The sequence below is a fragment of the Setaria italica genome, chromosome II, assembly GCF_000263155.2.
Source record: "Setaria italica strain Yugu1 chromosome II, Setaria_italica_v2.0, whole genome shotgun sequence".
In the NCBI taxonomy this organism is placed as follows: Eukaryota; Viridiplantae; Streptophyta; class Magnoliopsida; order Poales; family Poaceae; genus Setaria; species Setaria italica.
In genome coordinates this window covers 38471753-38489912 of record NC_028451.1, presented here as the reverse complement: position 1 = coordinate 38489912, position 18160 = coordinate 38471753, and the positions used below count along the sequence as shown (strand labels likewise).

Genomic DNA, 18160 nt, shown 5'->3' with positions numbered 1-18160 from the left:
ATTTTCACTATAACATGACGGATAAATATAATCAAAACTCTTGAACAAGCTCATCTCAGACTCTCAGTTAGCTTGGCCTGCCATAACTCTAAACAACAAAAATAGGCAGGATGTGCGGAGTGTGCTTACTTACATGTTCTTTTCGAAAAAAAGGGATGAAAAGGTGAGCATCTGCAACAAGACGATGGATAGGGAAAATCATGAACTCCAAATGACTCACGGGTCGTTTTACAATTTTATCTTCCATTTTTCAAGCATCGAAGCTGTTGAGAGACACGTACGTCGTGCTCCAAAAGGAACAATGGTTTCCTAAATAACCAGAAACTGACATAAAAAAAAGACAGCAAAAGTGATGATGAAATAAAGAACAAAAGTCTGATTTTAACACCTTCGTCGCCACGCCCTAAACACACTTGTCTTTTTCAGATGCTTACGGGTTCCCGCGCGCTGGAGAAGAAAGCAACCATTTTCATGCTGCGATGCGCGGTTACGTTTATTCAGAAAAGTGTATATTGCTGCCGAAACAGCCATATGATAGGCAGCCGTTTTTGCGTGTGGATACTTGCATTGCTTTGCGAGGATTGCTTGCGACGAAACTTTGTTCCGAAGATTCATCCATTTATGAGGACGCGTAGGTGAGGAGGATCGGAGATCGGCTGGGCTCAGATCTAGGGAGACAGCACGCTTCGCTTCCCGCAAGGGTTGGATTGTTGGAACGGAGTGCAAGCAAGAGGAAGTAGGAGAAGTTCCTGGCAGTTGAAGCGAGGGTACCTGCCGGTGCGAAACCAAGGAACCAACGCAACGCGTGTTGACCAACGGAACGAGGTTGCACTGCACTTTTGTCTCCTCACATAATCACATTCCCCTTCCCATGTCGAGGAGCGTAGTTGGTGTTAATGTTAGACTGTTTAATGGAGTTTCATGAACATTAAAATCTATATCACATCGGTAATTTTACTAACTTAACAAGATCATTATAATGAAACACGAGCCTGTAACACCAAGCAAGCTCAGTAACAACTGGTCTTACCACGAGCTAGAATGTTACCGTGCCACAAGCTCACAGTTGCATCTCTAAAAATACATAAAAACATTCACTAAAATCATAGACATTGCATGTTGGCCATGTTTGTTTCCGTGGCCGCGGGTCATGCGTATCGAGGCCGCACAGTGCTGCACCGCGACGATTCAGCCGCAGTCGCGTTTTCGCGGCGCGCGGTGCAAATCCCTCAGAGGGGTCGAAGCGTGGCAGGCAGCACCACACGCCGTTTGACGCGATTGTGCGCGGTAGACTACCGCACCGCAAAAATAATCGAATACAAGCGGAGCCGTTATCACGTAGTATGCAAAACATGAGCTTGAACAAGTAAAGAAAGGGGAAAAAGAAATCAGGTTACGGGTGCAAAGTGATAAGGCTCACCCATCACTATTTATCTTTTTTTCTTAAGCCCAAATTATGGATAGTGGGTAATTTATATGTATTATTCCTCTTAAGTTTAGTGAAACCTTAATACACTTTTACATGTGCGTTTGGTACCTGATAATACAGTAGTAGCACCGTAAGACGCTGGATTTTCTCCCTGCAGCCTAGGATTAGGGGTCTAAAAAGGTCTAACGTGCCGACTAGGATAAAATATCAAAGGAAATCGCAAGCGCAGTAGCATGCACTTAAGCAAAGGAAACAAATCGTCCCCTTCAACACACAGTCATCACAAAACCATCTTCTCCGCGACTCCGCAGAGAATTAGGAAAACACGATCAAAACATCAAATCATATGCACCTTTTTCTAATCCGGAGTAAATTATTCCATGAAGCCATTAGCCTGACCCCATTCACCGTACTAGTACCGCCACCAAATCCAAGCAGCCTTTCATCAGGCACAGTCAGGCTATATAAAAAGCGACCAGGGCCTCCCAAACCCCCAACGACACCGAGACGTACGCAACCCGACGCCCCACTCGCAGAGGCACCGGGTCTGCCTCACGCACGCAGCAGCAGGCGCGGAAAGCGACGCGCCTCCACCGCCGCTGCTTGCCGCCTCCCTCCCATAAGCCCATACCGCCTCCTGCGTCCTGCCCGGGACGACGCGGCCAAGCAGCAGCAGAGCGCCCAAACCACCATAAGCGTCTGGCGGCGCCTGCGCCACCTTGAAGCAAGCACCGCCCGTGCGATTGGCGGATTGAAGAAGCTAGCATTCGAAGCGGCGGCCGGGAGGGGTGGAGCGGAGATGGTGGCGGCGGCGCTGGACGCAATGGCGGGGACGCGGTGGGGGCGGTGGCTGGGGCTTGTGACGGCGGTGTGGGTGCAGTGCATCTCCGGCAACAACTACACCTTCTCCAACTACTCGCACGCGCTCAAGACGCTCATGGGCCTGACGCAGCTGCAGCTCAACGGGCTCTCCGTCGCCAAGGACGTCGGCAAGGCGTTCGGCCTCCTCGCGGGTCTCGCCTCCGACCGCGTCCCGACCTGGCTCCTCCTCGCCATCGGCTCCCTCGAGGGCCTCCTCGGCTACGGCGCGCAGTGGATGGTCGTGTCCGGGGCCGTCGCGCCGCTCCCCTACTGGCAGATGTGCGTCTTCCTCTGCCTCGGCGGGAACAGCACCACGTGGATGAACACCGCCGTGCTCGTCACGTGCATCCGCAACTTCCGCCGCAGCAGGGGCCCCGTCTCCGGCCTGCTCAAGGGGTACGTCGGCCTCAGCACCGCCATCTTCACCGACGTCTGCTCCGCGCTCTTCGCCGACGACCCCGCGTCGTTCCTCGTCATGCTCGCCGTCGTGCCCGCCGCGGTCTGCGCGCTCGCCATGGTCTTCCTCCGCGAGGGCCCCAACGGCGGCGCCGCGGGCGGGGCCACCGCGGACGAGGCGGAGGACGGCCGCTGCTTCGCCGCCATCAACTCGCTCGCCGTCGCCATCGCGCTGTACCTCCTCGCCGCCGACCTCACCGGCATCGGCGCCCGCGGCGGGGCCGTATCGGCCGTCTTCGTGGCCGTGCTCCTGGTGCTCCTCGCGTCCCCCGGCGCCGTGCCGGCGCTCCTGGCGTGGAAGTCGTGGGTGAAGGCCCGCAAGGCCGCGAACGCCGACCTCGAGGAGGCGGACTCCTTGGCGGCCGCGGCGGCGCCGCTCCTCGTCGCGGCGAAGACGGCGGCGGGGAGGAGCGAGGAGGAGGAGGCGCGGGCGCCCGGCGAGCGGCCGCGGCTCGGGGAGGAGCACACCATCGCGCAGGCGCTGACGTCGCTGGACTTCTGGCTGATGTTCGCGTCGTTCCTGATGGGCGTGGGCACGGGGCTGGCCGTGATGAACAACCTGGGGCAGATGGGCGTGGCCATGGGCTACGCCGACGTCTCCATCTTCGTCTCCATGACCAGCATCTGGGGATTCTTCGGCCGCATCGCATCCGGAACCATCTCCGAGCACTTCATCAAGTACGTTACCCTCCTCCCCTCCTATGCATCTCCATATGCGACGAGGGGGCGTTTGGTTGTTTAGACCTCCTAAATTCCTATCAACGTTTAGATATTAATTAGAAGTATTAAATATAGACTAATTATAAAACTAATTACACAAACGGAGACTAATTTACAATTAAATCTATTAAGCTTAATAGTCCATAATTTGACAAATATGGTGCTACGGTAAACATGTGCTAATGATGGATTAATTAGGCTTAATAGATTCATATCGTGAATTAACCTCCATCTGTGTAATTAGTTTTATAATTAACTTATGTTTAGTTCTCCTAATTAACATTTTAGTCCGCGTTAAAGAACCAACCACCCCAAATTAGCATGGAATCAGGAATCATTGAACTCAAAATCCTCTTTGCCGAAATGAGATAAGATCGCGATCATAGAACTGAAATGGAAATTGAAATTCCCCACGCCTCAGTTCTGTTCGTCGTCGCTCCGGTGTCCGTAGTATCGGAGTTGGTCGTGGATCTTGGTTCCCCCATGAAAGGTCAGTGTCGTGAGTCGCCCTAGAACAGTCAATATGGTCAGTTTGCTCCTAGCATTCACTATTTCACTGTAGCCGTGCCAATACTGGAGGACATTGTCCGACTCGGAGACAAGAATTTAGCCGTGCCAATACAGTAGTGCCAATATTGTTTTTCGAAAAAAAATAATACAGTAGTGCCAATACGGGGTCGGTCGTGGATCACGGGCCCCACAATGGCAGGTCAACGTCATGACTCGCTTTATTAAAAAAATCAACATGGTCAGTTTGCTACTTCTGGTACTACAGTAGCCCTGCCGATACTGGAGTACATTCTATGACCGAGAGGAGAACAAGAAAGAATTTAGGCAATTTGATTAAGAATTTAAGGAGTATATATGCGTTTGGTGCTTTGTTTACGTCCAAGTTGGTGTAATTTATTTACATTATTTAGCCATTTGGGCGGTCATAATGCAGTGCGCGTAGTATTATATTCTGCATCAAAAGCCAATTGGGAATATAAATTGTATGGTTCGGTGCATCACGGTAAAAACAAGGATGAGTAAAACAACTGATGGCTGTAGGCGGTGGCAAGTGAATAAAGCAACTGACTGCTGCATTAGTTTAAGTGCATGCCCTTTTCAATTTTTCATGTGTCGATTGTGCCCTTTTCCTCTTGGATACTGCTTGGCAATGGTAGTCAGTCTGCTTGTTAGATTCAGTATAAGGTGATGTTTCAGAGAGAGAGTGCGCCATCACTTCTGTTTTGTTTTACGGTGCGCCACTGTCATGGTTACGGGAAAACGAGAGCATCGGATTCGCCTTTTAGAAGTTTTTACAACTTGACACTGCTACGGGACTGTCGATTTCTTTTTGATTCTCTGGACTTCTTTGAATGAGACAGTCGACGCATGTTTGCAACTGTCAATCTTAATCTTTGTTGCTCGTTTGATTCTGAGTTTCTGACCACCCGAATGCTCGATTTCGAATTGTTCAGGACACGGGCGATCCCACGCCCGCTGTGGAACGCAGCCTCGCAGGTCCTGATGGCCGTGGGCTACATCGTGATGGCGCTGGCCATCCCGGGCTCCCTCTTCATCGGCTCGGTGGTCGTCGGCGCCTGCTACGGCGTGCGGCTGGCGGTCACGGTGCCGACGGCGTCCGAGCTGTTCGGGCTCAAGTACTACGGCCTCATCTACAACATCCTCATCCTCAACCTGCCCCTGGGCTCCTTCCTCTTCTCGGGCATGCTGGCGGGCCTCCTCTACGACGCGGAGGCCACCCCGGTGCCGGGCGGCGGCAACACATGCGTCGGCGCGCACTGCTACCGCCTCGTGTTCCTGATCATGGCCGTCGCCTGCGCCGTCGGGTTCGGCATCGACGTCCTGCTCTCCGTCAGGACGAAGCGGGTTTACGCCAAGATCCACGAGAGCAAGAGGGCGAGCAGGTCGGCCGTGGCGCAGAGGGTGAGCTAGCCTCGATGCTTCTGTGGAGAGGCTCGATGGAACGGGACCGCGCCATTAGCGTTCTGGGGTTGCGCCCTGTCAATTTTTGTGTGAATAATAAGGGAAGGGGATTCATAGTCTTGATTCTTTGGACAAGATGGATGGATCGATTCGATTGCTTGGCACTGCCATATGGAACTGTGGAACTGTTGGCTGGTAAAGAGTGCTGCTAGCGAAGTGTAGTGTTACTGGAGTACTGACGGAGAAAGCTACAAAATTTTGTTGGTTCTCCTTCATTTTCGTGGCGCTGTGTATTGTAAAAAGTGTACTGTACCCTGATCGCAACGGTGTAATATAAATTGGTTTGATCGTAGCGCAGAACCTGTGGTATACTGGACAGTTGCTGGTAACTCACTCCTTGCACTCGTGCACATAATCACAAAGGAGGCCCGAAGAAGAGCTCCGGCCACGCGCTAGGCCCATTACGCGAGACGTCACAGCTGTTAAGGCCCCAAAACCACCAAGCTACGTGGACAAGGCCCCTAGAAAACACGGCAATGGGCCATACGAGCATAATCATCATCGGACGGCGGTGCCCGTGGCAGCGGGGATGGAGTGGATCGAGTTGGGTTCATCATATTTTTTTGGGTGAGGTTCCACCTATCTCGTGTTTGGATGAGAAAGATATGTTCGTAGATTGAAGGAGTTGAGACGGATGTGATGGATGCCATTTTAACACCGTTAGCAACGATCCCACCTATCAGCTGCGGGGCCCATCTTCCATCCTCTATTTTTTTTACCTCACCTTATCTTCTTGATCCTCCCTCCACTCGCCTCTTCCCGTACCACATCTTCCCGTCAGGTGCGCAGACTGAGCGTCGCCCGGTCTTCCTCCGACGCCACTCCCTCGAGTACTCCGGCCATCCACTAGAAGAAATCAACCTACCATGCCACCGCCGATCACCACTGAGCTCTCGTGGACCAATTTGGTCGGATTCCCGAGCCACGGCCCCTCTTCCCACCGACCATGGAGGACCCCTGGGCCGCTGCCCCTCCGCCTACAGCCCCACCATCGGGCCTCGCCGGCTGTGGCCGTGCCCCTGCACGCAACCGCGCCGTCCACCTGCAGCTCCGCCCGAACCTGCTCACCGTCGGTTGTGCGTCGCACCTCCGCCCGTCGGCTTGCCACCGCAGCCTCGCTGCTGCCTGGATCCCCATCGCAGCGCTAAGCTCGTCGCCGGCCGCGGCCCTCCTCCACCTGCAGGCTGTCGGGGGCACCGCGGTTGAGCGCCACCTGTGCGCCGCGCCGGGCCGCTCCTTGCACCGGCCTATTCTGCTCTTCTCTCTCCCCGCGCCGGCCCGCTCCTCCAAGCCGCCGACGCCGTCCGCTCGCCGCCCCTACCTCTTCCACGTGCCGGCCGTCGCCCCCTCCCTGCCTTCCCCATGCCAACTCACCTGCACGCATGAACGGAGAGTCATGGCGTTGATGTGGGTCGAGTGCATCCGCTCGTTTTGGGTATATGCATTCAACCCGCATCTAGGAGGAATATTCCCTCCTAGGTCTGATCTAACCCATATGTATTTTCAACCAAATGGGGGTCCATAGGATCGAACCCGTTCCAACCCAGTTCGACTCCCAATATGAATCTAAAATCGACAAAAAAAATAGTGCCTGAGATGGGGTTCAAACTTGAGACGTGCTTGGAGGACCAATATTGAGCTACCATTGCACTACTCAATGCTTTTGTGATTTAGTTGAACTACAGACCTTTTTAATACTATGTTTTCTTTTTTGTCTTTTCTTCTTTTTCGGTTTCGTTTTCTTTATTTTATTTTCTTTGTTTTTGTTTTCGTTTTCTTGTCTCTTTGTTTTATTTTCTTTATCCATTCTTTTATTTTTATTTTTTCTTTCTTCTAACTTATTTATTTATTTTCATCCCTTCTTATTTTTTCGTGTTTTCTTTTCCTTTCTTTTTTTTTTCCTTCTCTCTTCTTCTTTTCTTTTCTTTACCATTTTGCGGTTACAACTATTTTCTCATTCCTTTTTATTTTTTTGTCTCTTTTATTTCGTTTTCCTTTTTATTAGTTAATTTCCTATTTTGTGTTATCATTTTGTTTACTTATTATTATTGATTATTTTTCTCTTCTTTTTTTCCTTTTTTAATTTATCATTAGTGATTACAATATATCTATTTCATATTATTTTATCCTTTAATTTTCCTTTGGATACTAAATTATTTTGTTTATGTGTATTTTTTATTCTATGAGTTCATACAATTTGTTTGATGCGCACAACTTTTTTTCCTGTGTAAATTCATATAATTTGTTCAATGTGTATAGGTTCATATAATTTGTTCGACGTGTATAGAAGACTGATTTGTTTTTTTCCTTGTTCGACGTGTATAGAAGACTGATTTGTCCCTTTTCCCTTAACGGGCACAATACACAGTTAAATTTGACAAAAATGTCCCTTTTCCCTTAACGGGCACAATACACAGTTAAATTTGACAAAAATAGCGCAGGAGATTAGATTCGAACTCGCGACCTACTAGGTGGGACATTCAAGAGCTACCACTACACTCCTCAAATGTTCGTGATGTTCAATATTTTTGTTCGCATCATAACCTTTATTGTTCGTCATGTTTAATTTTTTTGTTCACAGGAAATAGTAATTTGTCCGTGGTGTCCAAGTATTTGTTCGCATCAGTCAGTTAGAACTAATTAATCCATATGTTAAACATATTTTTAAAAAAATATTATCTAAACATAGTCAAGTGGGGTCTTATTTTGAAGATCTCGTCGTAATAAACATAACAGCGTAACTAAATTTAATTTGGGCACTCGATTTAGGGGTTATGACTTTTTTTAGTTTTTAGATTTGTATGCATACAGGTCAGGTCATCCTTTTTATCTTTTTTGCATGCTCTTTTCACTAATTGTTGCATGCATTCGGGGAGACTTTTCACCACCACGTGATTAATTAAGTGGGCACATACTCCTTCATGCGCTAATTATTGGGCTGAAAACAGCCCACTAATCTATACGCGCACGCGGTGGACAGAATATATGAAAGGCGACATGTACATAATTGTCTCGCGCCCGCCGGTGGCGGCTGCTGAGTACGATATGCCTTTTGTATTTTGTCCTGCTCCAATCGCATTGGCTAAACACAAGGTGCGCGGTGGCCCTGCCATTGTCCCTTGGGGCATCGAGGCAAACATCGGCTGCAGTTGGCACGGTGGTAGATTGGTAAGGCAAATAGCCTGACAGAAGTGGATTATACGCCTTGATAGTTGACTAACTAAACTTGATATTCTTGTCTGTTTAGCTGAATAGATATGCATGCTCTCGTTTAGTGTAGACTGCAGAACTTGTTCCACGAAAGCTCTTTTGGAGAGCATATTGTCTTAGGGCGTGTGACGGCGTGTAAACACCGGAGCAAGGTTCCGAGGGAACCTTTTTTAGATTCGGCCAGGGGCTGAACGCTCTGAATTCCTAGAACAGCACCTGTGATGAGCACGGAGAAATTTTTACCTAGGTTCAGGCCTCCCGAAGGATAATAACCCTATATCTTGCTTGTTTGTGTATTTTTGTCGTAGAGTGTGAACTCGAGAATACATGGGGAAAGCTTGTTCTTGAGCTCTAGAATCTGAGGGAGGAAGAAGCCCCCCTATCCCTGCCCTGGGTCTTCTCTTTTATACTTGAAGAGTGATCCCACACTGGGAAGCATAGAGGAAAATAAAAAAACCTGACCCCCACAGTTGACAGGTGTCGACATGTCGTGCACCTGCCGGAGTATGATGGCCACTCTTTCTTTATTGCATGTATGCATGCATCCCCTTATCTTTGAGTCTTCATCGTGGACCACATGCTCCACGCTGGGTGAAAAGAGCAAGTGGGTGGAGAGAGAAGAGGGGGGGAGCACATGGCTGCCACCCCTTCATGATACATCTTGTTCTTAGGACCACACCTTTATGTTTCATGCATGTATTGCTGTGGAGGAGTTGTTTTTGTGCTGTCTTGTCATGCATGCATGTTGCATGCCATCATTATCCTAAAGCATCTTGGCCACCGTAGGGGTGCATGCATGCATGTTTGCTTCTTTGATAATGGCTGGTGGTCTTCACCTTAGGACGCATGTGCCCCTATGTCAGGATAAGGTAGAGATGAGAGACTTACTTAGTATGACAGGCCACCCGCCTCGTAAACTACCATGCTCTTCCTTCATAGCGAAGGCAACCCACTCACCCCCGGAATCCTTTCGTCGCACTGTCCCCTGGGGGCTCCAAGCTCCCGGGGTCTGGGAGTTAGGTGGTCCCATTCCATACCCTCCCCTTCCGAATGACGTGGTGGTCAGCGTCTGCGCGGAGGATCCCGTTCTTTTGACACTGATAGCGTACTTGGTTCCCAGCCAAGCCACACCACGTGACAGTGTGGTGCGCCACAGGTTGTGGCGGCAAAAATGGGCGCCACATCATCTGCTCCCACTGCAGTTGACTATGCTGTGGCACGCGTCACTGTAGTGGTGGCGAGCTGTGGCGGGGAACTAAGTGCCCCTTAATCGGGCATCATACAGTATGTACTGTGTCTTCTGTTCTTGTTCTAGTACAATTCAATCTGGTGCATATGCATCTTTGAATTTCATCACCTGAATTAAGTAACTTTCATTAATTTGTGGATTTTCAAATTTTTTTAGCTATTTGATTCATTCGTAGTTTATACCAAGCTTGACTATATATGCCGATCCTTTCTCTTGTTGACCTTTACCTGTGCACTGAATTACCTAAGCAGCTCTAAATAAGCCTATAAGGTGGGTTAGAAGAGTTCACGCACTGCTTCTGAGTTCTAAAACTACATGTTCATGCACCAAACAGCTGTCTGAGGTTGGTGACAGATGTTCTTGATGAACGGAAGCAAGTGATTCAGGAACATTTTATGCTTAAAAAACCCTTCTCCTTTGGTAACACTTTTTAATAAGATGTAGTTACTACTTAAATATGTGTTTATGTCCTTTTTAGTAAACTATTTCCTTATGAAACTACCAAATTCAATGATTTGCTGGGCTGCATTTGATCTCAGTACACAATTTGTTTACATCTGGAATATCCAGGTTGAAACTAACATGACATATTGCTCCGAATGTGTGGTGTTGATTTTTTACACAATTTGTTTGAGCTGATGCTAATATGATGAAGGGCATAACTTTTAGTGTGGTCCATGGTTGTTAATATCATTATCATGTCCCCATCAAAATTGGCCACATTTTTTAATGGCTCACAATTGGTCGTTAACCTGCAATCCAAAAAATATATTCACATTCACAATCACCTTTGGTTCACTTTATTCCAGAGAGGGCACATCAATGGCACCTCACCATAAAGCTCATGTTGAAACAGCATACATTTGAAATTTCCTTGGAGATACTTTCAACTGATTTAACACCAAGGTTAGAGTCTGTCGAAAATAGAAAATGACAAGTTTGTGAATATACAGTCCTTTCTCATACTCGCAAACGTGATTCTACATGAGCAATTGAGGGACCTGAAGACTCTAATATTACGTGCATAAGGGATTGGTGCTGGTTCTCTTCAGTCTTCAACATGCTGAATAGCTAATGCTCTTGCTGATCTTAGCTTCATGACGAATCTGATGTATAACAGTACAAGGACACCTGTACAAATCTCAGGTTTTCTTTTGCAAAAGGTGAGAAAACATTGCAAAAAGATCTTACCACGTCACTATTTCATATCGTTAATACACCATACTTGTGACATTCTTGACTAATTGTTGCACAACTAGATATTTCCAACAGGAAGAAGCCAGGTGTCATCTACTGTAACATCACAGGGCATATTCCTCCTAGTTTGATATTTTGGAGAAATTCCATTAGTCGTTCACTGTAAAGATGTAAATGGAATCAAAACAGGTGGGTTTTTGCCTGACAGGACTGCAAAAGTGAGAAAAGTGAAAGATGCCCGCAAGCGCATTGTAGCTGAAGATGCAATGTTGTTTGTAAGGAGATTCGATTCAGGCATCAACATGCCGAGCTGAGGCTCCTTAAAAGAAAGGATCAAAATATTTTCAGGGACCAACAATACTGCGTCTATGATTGACTCCATCGGCCTTTTTAACTGTGCTGAATGGACATTAGGAAAAAATGCAGGAGACAGCTAGGCTTGTGCTGTTGATACTTTTAGAACGGATGTCAGTATCACCTATTCTGTTGTGAAAGTTGCTTTCGCCAAAGTTATGAGATAGAATGGCATTCAGTAATACTTGCACTGACTATGAAGGGACGTCTATCTGCATTTGACAATGTTAGACATATGTGCCTTTTTTTAACCCTATAATATTTCAATCTTCAATACCCAAACTTAGTTCAGTATTTTTAGGGGTCGGAATTATTAAGCGCATTAATATTCCATAGACTTAGCATATGATCCAACATGTACAGATCGTCCATTTTACCCAAAAAGTAGTCTAAAAGAACATATTAGCACTTATGCTCTTGAGATGGAAAAAGAACATAAACAAGTGCTCTTACTGACACTATGATTCTGTTGACATTCTAACTATCTGTTCTTCTTTTTGTTTCTTCTCAAGATTTAATTGGAGCATGGAAATGAATTCGACAGGCATCAGCTCAAATGCTCTAGCAAAGACTTTATCCAAAAGAATTTTTCGTGGTTAATACAAGGTCCATGAGCTTTCAAGATGACTCTGCCAGGTTCTCCTTTTGCTTAACTTGTTACATTTCAGTAACTTCGTCGTAGTGTTTTACATATTCTTTTAGCTTACGTTGTCCTTTCTTTGATAGTTCTCTATTTATGCAAAATCCATTTAGTATGTTGTAGGCTTCTAATGAGGTCCCACTAACTGTTTTGACTGAATTTTACCTTATTTTGTCAGTTTTCTGTCAAAACATGGTTACTACTTATTACTGGGCCATCTCTAGTTTCTTTGAGGTTTATGAACATGTGATTATTCACCTTTTTTCCTTATGATAATCATATCTCCGTGGGCCATCCGAATCCTTTGAAATTAAGATCTGCACCCACGTTTTCTTTTTAGCTGACTCACCATGTCTGAATGAATTGTGGTGATCACTCTACTAACAGTATCAATCAAATCCCATTCCTTTCCAAAGATTCTATCTTTGTTTAAAAACATGAAAAATCCTGGTTGCATTCACATCTCAAACTATCAGTGTTGGAAAGCATAAGAAGTGAGCGAGAAGCCGAGAACAAATGTCAAGGAAGGTCAAAGGAGTTGCTGTCATTCATATCTCAAACTTTCAACAAAAAGGTAAAACGCATCAAGACAGGACGAGAAGATGGGCTAAATCTTACTGTACTATTCTACTTAGACTACTGCATGTGACAAGAAGAGAAAAAAAAGGAGACGGAAATAAAGAAACAATGTATATATACAAAAAAAGGGGAACTGGGTGACATGTGTTGCTTAAGAGATCGAAAATAAACTAATGCAGGGCGTGTTTGTTGACAGACACAATTGCAGTAGCACTAGAAGGTGTAGTTGCCACCTTGTCAACCCCTCTATCCACAAGACAAAAGGCTAAAAAGAATATGCTTCACGTCCTCATCCTACATGCTCCAATCCTGTATTGAATTCCCAAAGCAATTCCGGCCGCTCCCGCTGACGATGAGGAGCCGCCTTCTCGCCACGCAAGGGCTGGCAGCCAATTCGGTCATACAAGCAATGCAACGACTGCGGCCGCTGCTAATGCGGCCGGGAGCCGCAACGACGCCACCGCCGTCGACGTCGCGCCGTCCATCTCGCCGGTCGCCAGGCTCGCCAGCCACGAGTCTCCCTGGAGCTGCACGTCGTTGGGCCTCGGCGAGGGATCCTTGGTCGCCTTTTGGCTGCAGAAATGTCACCACCATGGCTCTGATCAGAACGATTAGACCATACAACATTGAGCATTCTCAATTTCTCATAAACAAAGATCGGTCAATGAACTGTGAGGGTGTGAGATTCCAAGCTCTTCTCGGGTGTCCATGGGTTGCTCTGCCAACCAGGCACGGGCAGCTTTTAACTCAACCGCCACTAGCGAGGGGACTGGTGACCATACAAGGTGGGGAAGGAACAAAGGCGGTGGCGCCAAAAGAAGCGAGGCGAACAATTTAAAGCGCCTCCTTTCTCCGTCCCAGTTCGATGCTTCTTTTGCCAAAAAAATGCATTTTCTAAGCAATCCGGGAGATGCCCGTATGATATTCTCCGGCCATTACGTCCGTCAGTGTCAACCGCGAGCTTCTACCACGCCATACCTACCCCCAGTGTAAAAATTTGTTCCAAAAGAGAAAAAAAATCCCCAATGCAGAAGAAAACACCCAAACTGTTGTTGCGTTGCATCTGGTGGCAGTGTTTGGTTTTTCAATCAGAAGAGGGCTAGGATTTGTTGGACCAAGCAAGAACTCTTTTACCTGCTGGGCGTCCCGGCGCGCGGCGGGCAGAAGGTGATGGAGTAGTCGGTGCCGGTGCAGGTGAAGGTGGAGGTGGCATCGTCGTAGGCGTAGCTGTATGACCGCGGGCACGCCGCCTTGAACACCTGCGAGTACACCGATGGCCTGCACGTGTCCGGGTTCCCGAACTGGCCGCTGCAGCAGTACTCGGGGCTCCCGAACGCCTCGCACGCGCTGCGGCACGCCCGCGCCTGCCCCTGCCCGGCGCGCAGCTCCGCGGGGCACTGCTCGTTGAGGTCCACCAGGCACCCCGTCACGGGGCACCCGGGCGCCGCCGCCTCCACCACCATGGGCAGGTTGTACCCGTCCACCAGGCTCACGTCGTAGTAGTCCTTGCCCCCGCTGCCGCCCAGCGTGAACTCCGCCAGCGTCGCCGGCGGCGCCGCGCCCTCGCCGTGGCACTCCACCTCGCCCGACCCGCAGTCCCCCGTCGCGCACGACCCCTTGCCGGACGCGTCGAAGGCGCACCCCGTGCGCGCCCAGAAACGGCCCGACCACCCAGCCGGCGCCGTCAGGGACCGCGTCTCGCCGGCGCCCAGCGCGAACCCCGTCGTCTGCAGCGGGGAGCTGCCCGAGTTGGCCAGCACCCCCGGCCACACCGTGCCGCCGCACCGGTTCGTGAACGTGAACGTCACCCCGGCCACCGCCCCTGTTGTTTCACGCGCAACAAACCATACCCGTAAAGAAACCATCATGGATTGATGCAATACGTAGGAAGCTCAAAACTCAACAAGAAACCAAAGATTCACCATTGCCAGTAGCCCAATACCTTGAAAGAATGACAGGGTCACGAGCGACAGAGCAATAACTGAAGCCGACGAGCTGACCAAAGAAGCCATCGGACACTGGTGATCTGCTACGAAATCGAACCGCTCCAGCAATTTTAAATGTAGGTGCCAAGCAGGAACAGGAGGCTGATCAATTATGGCAAGGGTGACCAGGAAGTACTTGAAATGGCAGTTTCAGCTAACTATATGGGGTGAGCAGCGGTGGTTAGGGAGGCGGGCGAAGCTGGAGGAGGAAGGAAGTGGCTGGCGCCACTACCACCAGCACGGGGGGCGTGCCGTGCGGAGTGGGTCGGGCTCTTGTGGGAGGAGAGGGGAGGGTCGGTGGAAAAAAATTCAGTGCGTCCTCCCCGCACGCGGATCCCGTGGGCACCAGCCTCCTACTGATGACGCGTGTCCAGTAGGATGTCCGCTCGGCTCCGTTCCCAGCGCGTGGCTCGCACGTCTTCGGCTCGCAGCGGACGAGTCCACGACGACGTAGCGCTGGGCTCGCAAGTTGGTTTCAGTTTTGCACCGCCCGGCTCATCACCACGTAGTCAGCGCCGTAATCATAGGATAGCTTCGTGAGTTGGTTCCATCCACAGAGAAAGATCGTAGAAACAGGTCACGCCGCTGCCGCCGCCGCCGACGATACACGTACTGCGGCCGGCTGTGCGAGTTGCCGCCGGTTGCCTGATGTCTTGTAGCCATGCAAGCCAAAGGGACTCCACCTTCGGAGATCATTCAGATGGTGAGGAGAATTTTTCCCCATCAAATCCTCTCGTAGACACCATGGAAACGACGAACTCTGCCCTAATCAATGGTGCTGTTGATGCAAGACAGGTATGTGCGGAAGCAATGTACCCTTATAACATTGTAGATCTATTTGTGCTAGCTAGATTTGTGGGCGGGAACATCTCAAACAACTGTTTTTACATACGTAGGGGAACATCACTGCTGTCATCGAGTCCGCGTCTACATCAGTTTCTGAGTTACCAGAATCTATGGCACAACAATCAGATACGGTATGAGATGTCAGTTTGACTACTATAAGCATTAAAAAATCATACTATCTATTCCTAGTTATTAAACAGCTTTAAATTTTCTCTCATCGTACAACAGGTATTAGATAAAAATGGACAGCCTTTGATTGCTCCTGAAGTTGGAATGGCTTTCGATTCAGAGGATAAAGCTTACGAGATGTATAATAACTATGCTGGTAAGGTCGGATTCAGTATTAGAAAGAGCCATACGAAGCGCCGAGTTGATAAAACTATATGCCAGAAGTATATAGTTTGCAGTAACGAAGGACACTGTGCTAATGCGTCGTCACAGAAGGATGTTACAAGGACGGGTTGTGATGCCCGTGTTCAGTTTAGTGTCAGCAGAGAGGGGATTTGGAAAGTGCAAAAGGTTGTACTTGATCACAATCATTATCTTGCTAGTCCTAATAAAAAGCACAAGCTGAAGTCCCAGCGTCGTGTTACAGATGCAGACAGGCAGCTGATTGGTCAGATAAGAGAAGCCGGGATGAAGCCAGCCCAGGTGTATGAGTTCATGAAAGAATTTTATGGAGGATCTGACAAAGTTCCATTTGCAAAGATGGATAGCAACAATGAGATCGGTCGCGAGCGGAAGAAGTACTTAGAGTGCAATGATGCGCAGTCATTGTTGGATTACTTGAAGAATAAGCAGAGAGATGATCCTGGATTTTTTTATGCTGCTCAAATAGACGAGGAAGATGGTCGGATAGCTAATTTCTTCTGGGCAGATGGTCAGTCTATTATGGACTATGCATGCTTTGGTGACGCCGTATCATTTGACACCACCTTTCAGACTAATAAGTTTGAAATGCCTTTTGCTCCACTCCTGGGAACGAACCATCACAAGCAAACAATAATTTTTGGGGCAGCATTGATATTTAATGAGAGTATTGAATCATTTGTTTGGCTCTTTGAGACCTTCCTAACAGCTATGTCTGGCAAACATCCCAAAACAATTTTCACTGATCAAGACGCGGCCATGGCAGGAGCAATTGCCTATGTATTCAGAAATACAAGTCATCGTCTTTGTTTGTGGCACATATGTCTTAATGCAGCTAAACATCTAGGACCCTTAATTAAAAAATTTTCTGAGACATTTTTACCTGAATTTAAGAGATGCGTGTATGAAGAGAGATCAGAGCCGCTGTTCATTCAGATGTGGCAGAAATTGTTGAGTAAGTATAAACTAGAGAACAACCAATGGATGGCAAACCTATATGCTTTGAGGAAAAAGTGGGCTACTATATACCGTGACTCTTTTACAGCTGATATGAATTCAACTCAAAGAAGTGAAGGTATGAATAACGTGTTCAAGAAAAGATTTCGTAGAAAACTTGGACTTACTGAACTTCTTGTAGAATGCGAGAAGGTTTCAGCTAGCCTTCGTGAAAATGAGTTAGAAGCAGATTTTAACTCACGCCGAAAGAACCCAGTTACTTACAGTCCAGATTTACCTCTATTGAAATCTGCGGCTGAATCATATACAAAGAGGATGTATTTGGAGTTTGAGGAAGAATTTAAAGAATATTTTTCATTCTCTTGTAAATTGTTGCAAGCTGATGAGTCAATCCTCACATATATGGTTACACATATGCATGCTAATCATGGAGCAACGACTGTTTTCAACAGTGCGAATATGTCCGTTACATGTTCTTGCAGAAAGTATGAATCCATAGGTATGTGCACACATTTTGAATTATAATATAGTTTCTAATTTGAACCAATGGAAACTTATGTTTTTATTATGTAGGTATACTGTGCAAGCATGCCTTCAAAGTTTTCAGTGTGAATGATGTTTTTAAATTGCCGCCGCAATATATAATGGGAAGATGGACCAAATATGCAAAAAGAGGATTTTATATCGAGAAACCAGAAACCGAGGAAGAAAGTTTGAAAGCACATGCTGCACGTATGTCACGAAAGGCTACATCCATTACATTGAAATGTTCAGTGTCAAAAGAACTTCTTGAGAATTTGGAGAAAGGCCTAGATAAGTTGGACTTAGAAGCAGATATTGCTATGAGCAAGTTGCAAGAAAAATTCGATGACGTTGTTGTAGTTTCTACTGAATGCGCTACAGACACATTAAAAGGTACAATATCATTTAGAGTTCCACGTGTCATAAAGGGCCCAAAGAATAAGCGACTCCAAAGTGCAGTTGAAAAGAATACAACAAAGAAGAAAAAGAAAAGTACTAAGAAGAAAGGTATTCACCCTACCTTGCTGATTTTGTTCCCGGAAAGGTCCAACTTGTATATTAATTATTTTTGTTCACAGGAGATGGTCCAATTAATGCCGCAGAGAATACATATGAAACTGTTGATCCAAACCAATTGATCGTAAATGACTTAGACTCATTATTCTAGTTTTATATTTTTTTACTAACAACAAATTGTAACAAACAATTTGTTATACATGACACAGGACCTTCATGGTGGCGGTAGCATTGGCGGTTATACTAGTACAATGCAATTTGCAAATGATTCAGCCATG

The 18160-nt window shown here is 47.5% G+C and overlaps 3 protein-coding genes across 3 annotated transcripts; 2 read left to right on the top strand and 1 right to left on the bottom strand.

Moving 5' to 3' along the window:
- The first annotated feature begins 1912 nt into the window (after positions 1-1912).
- LOC101778324 (protein NUCLEAR FUSION DEFECTIVE 4) lies at positions 1913-5755 on the top strand. The gene is made up of 2 exons (XM_004957424.3): positions 1913-3424; positions 4930-5755. The coding sequence occupies exons 1-2, from the start codon at positions 2229-2231 to the stop codon at positions 5405-5407; spliced, it is 1674 nt and encodes a 557-aa protein (XP_004957481.1). The 5' UTR covers positions 1913-2228; the 3' UTR covers positions 5408-5755.
- A 6877-nt stretch (positions 5756-12632) lies between these two features.
- LOC101777928 (thaumatin-like protein 1b) lies at positions 12633-14977 on the bottom strand. The gene is made up of 3 exons (XM_004957423.2): positions 14630-14977; positions 13822-14509; positions 12633-13260 (listed from the first exon to the last, which is right to left on the bottom strand). Exons 1-3 carry the CDS (start codon positions 14697-14699, stop codon positions 13086-13088), a joined length of 933 nt encoding a protein of 310 aa, XP_004957480.1. The 5' UTR covers positions 14700-14977; the 3' UTR covers positions 12633-13085.
- A 439-nt stretch (positions 14978-15416) lies between these two features.
- Positions 15417-17456, top strand: LOC101774949 (protein FAR1-RELATED SEQUENCE 5-like). Its single transcript, XM_012843720.1, has 5 exons — positions 15417-15467; positions 15569-15649; positions 15747-16667; positions 17327-17329; positions 17418-17456. The coding sequence occupies exons 1-5, from the start codon at positions 15417-15419 to the stop codon at positions 17454-17456; spliced, it is 1095 nt and encodes a 364-aa protein (XP_012699174.1).
- Positions 17457-18160: the final 704 nt, after the last annotated feature.

Coding starts and splice junctions, on each gene's coding strand:
- LOC101778324 (XM_004957424.3), top strand. CDS start 2,229: ATGGTGGCGGCGGCGCTGGACGCAATGGCGGGGACGCGGTGGGGGCGG. Junction 3,425..4,929: donor ATCTCCGAGCACTTCATCAA/GTACGTTACCCT, acceptor CGAATTGTTCAG/GACACGGGCGATCCCACGCC.
- LOC101777928 (XM_004957423.2), bottom strand. CDS start 14,699: ATGGCTTCTTTGGTCAGCTCGTCGGCTTCAGTTATTGCTCTGTCGCTC. Junction 14,510..14,629: donor GACCCTGTCATTCTTTCAAG/GTATTGGGCTAC, acceptor GTGAAACAACAG/GGGCGGTGGCCGGGGTGACG. Junction 13,261..13,821: donor CGCGCCGGGACGCCCAGCAG/GTAAAAGAGTTC, acceptor ACATTTCTGCAG/CCAAAAGGCGACCAAGGATC.
- LOC101774949 (XM_012843720.1), top strand. CDS start 15,417: ATGGAAACGACGAACTCTGCCCTAATCAATGGTGCTGTTGATGCAAGA. Junction 15,468..15,568: donor GTGCTGTTGATGCAAGACAG/GTATGTGCGGAA, acceptor TTACATACGTAG/GGGAACATCACTGCTGTCAT. Junction 15,650..15,746: donor TGGCACAACAATCAGATACG/GTATGAGATGTC, acceptor ATCGTACAACAG/GTATTAGATAAAAATGGACA.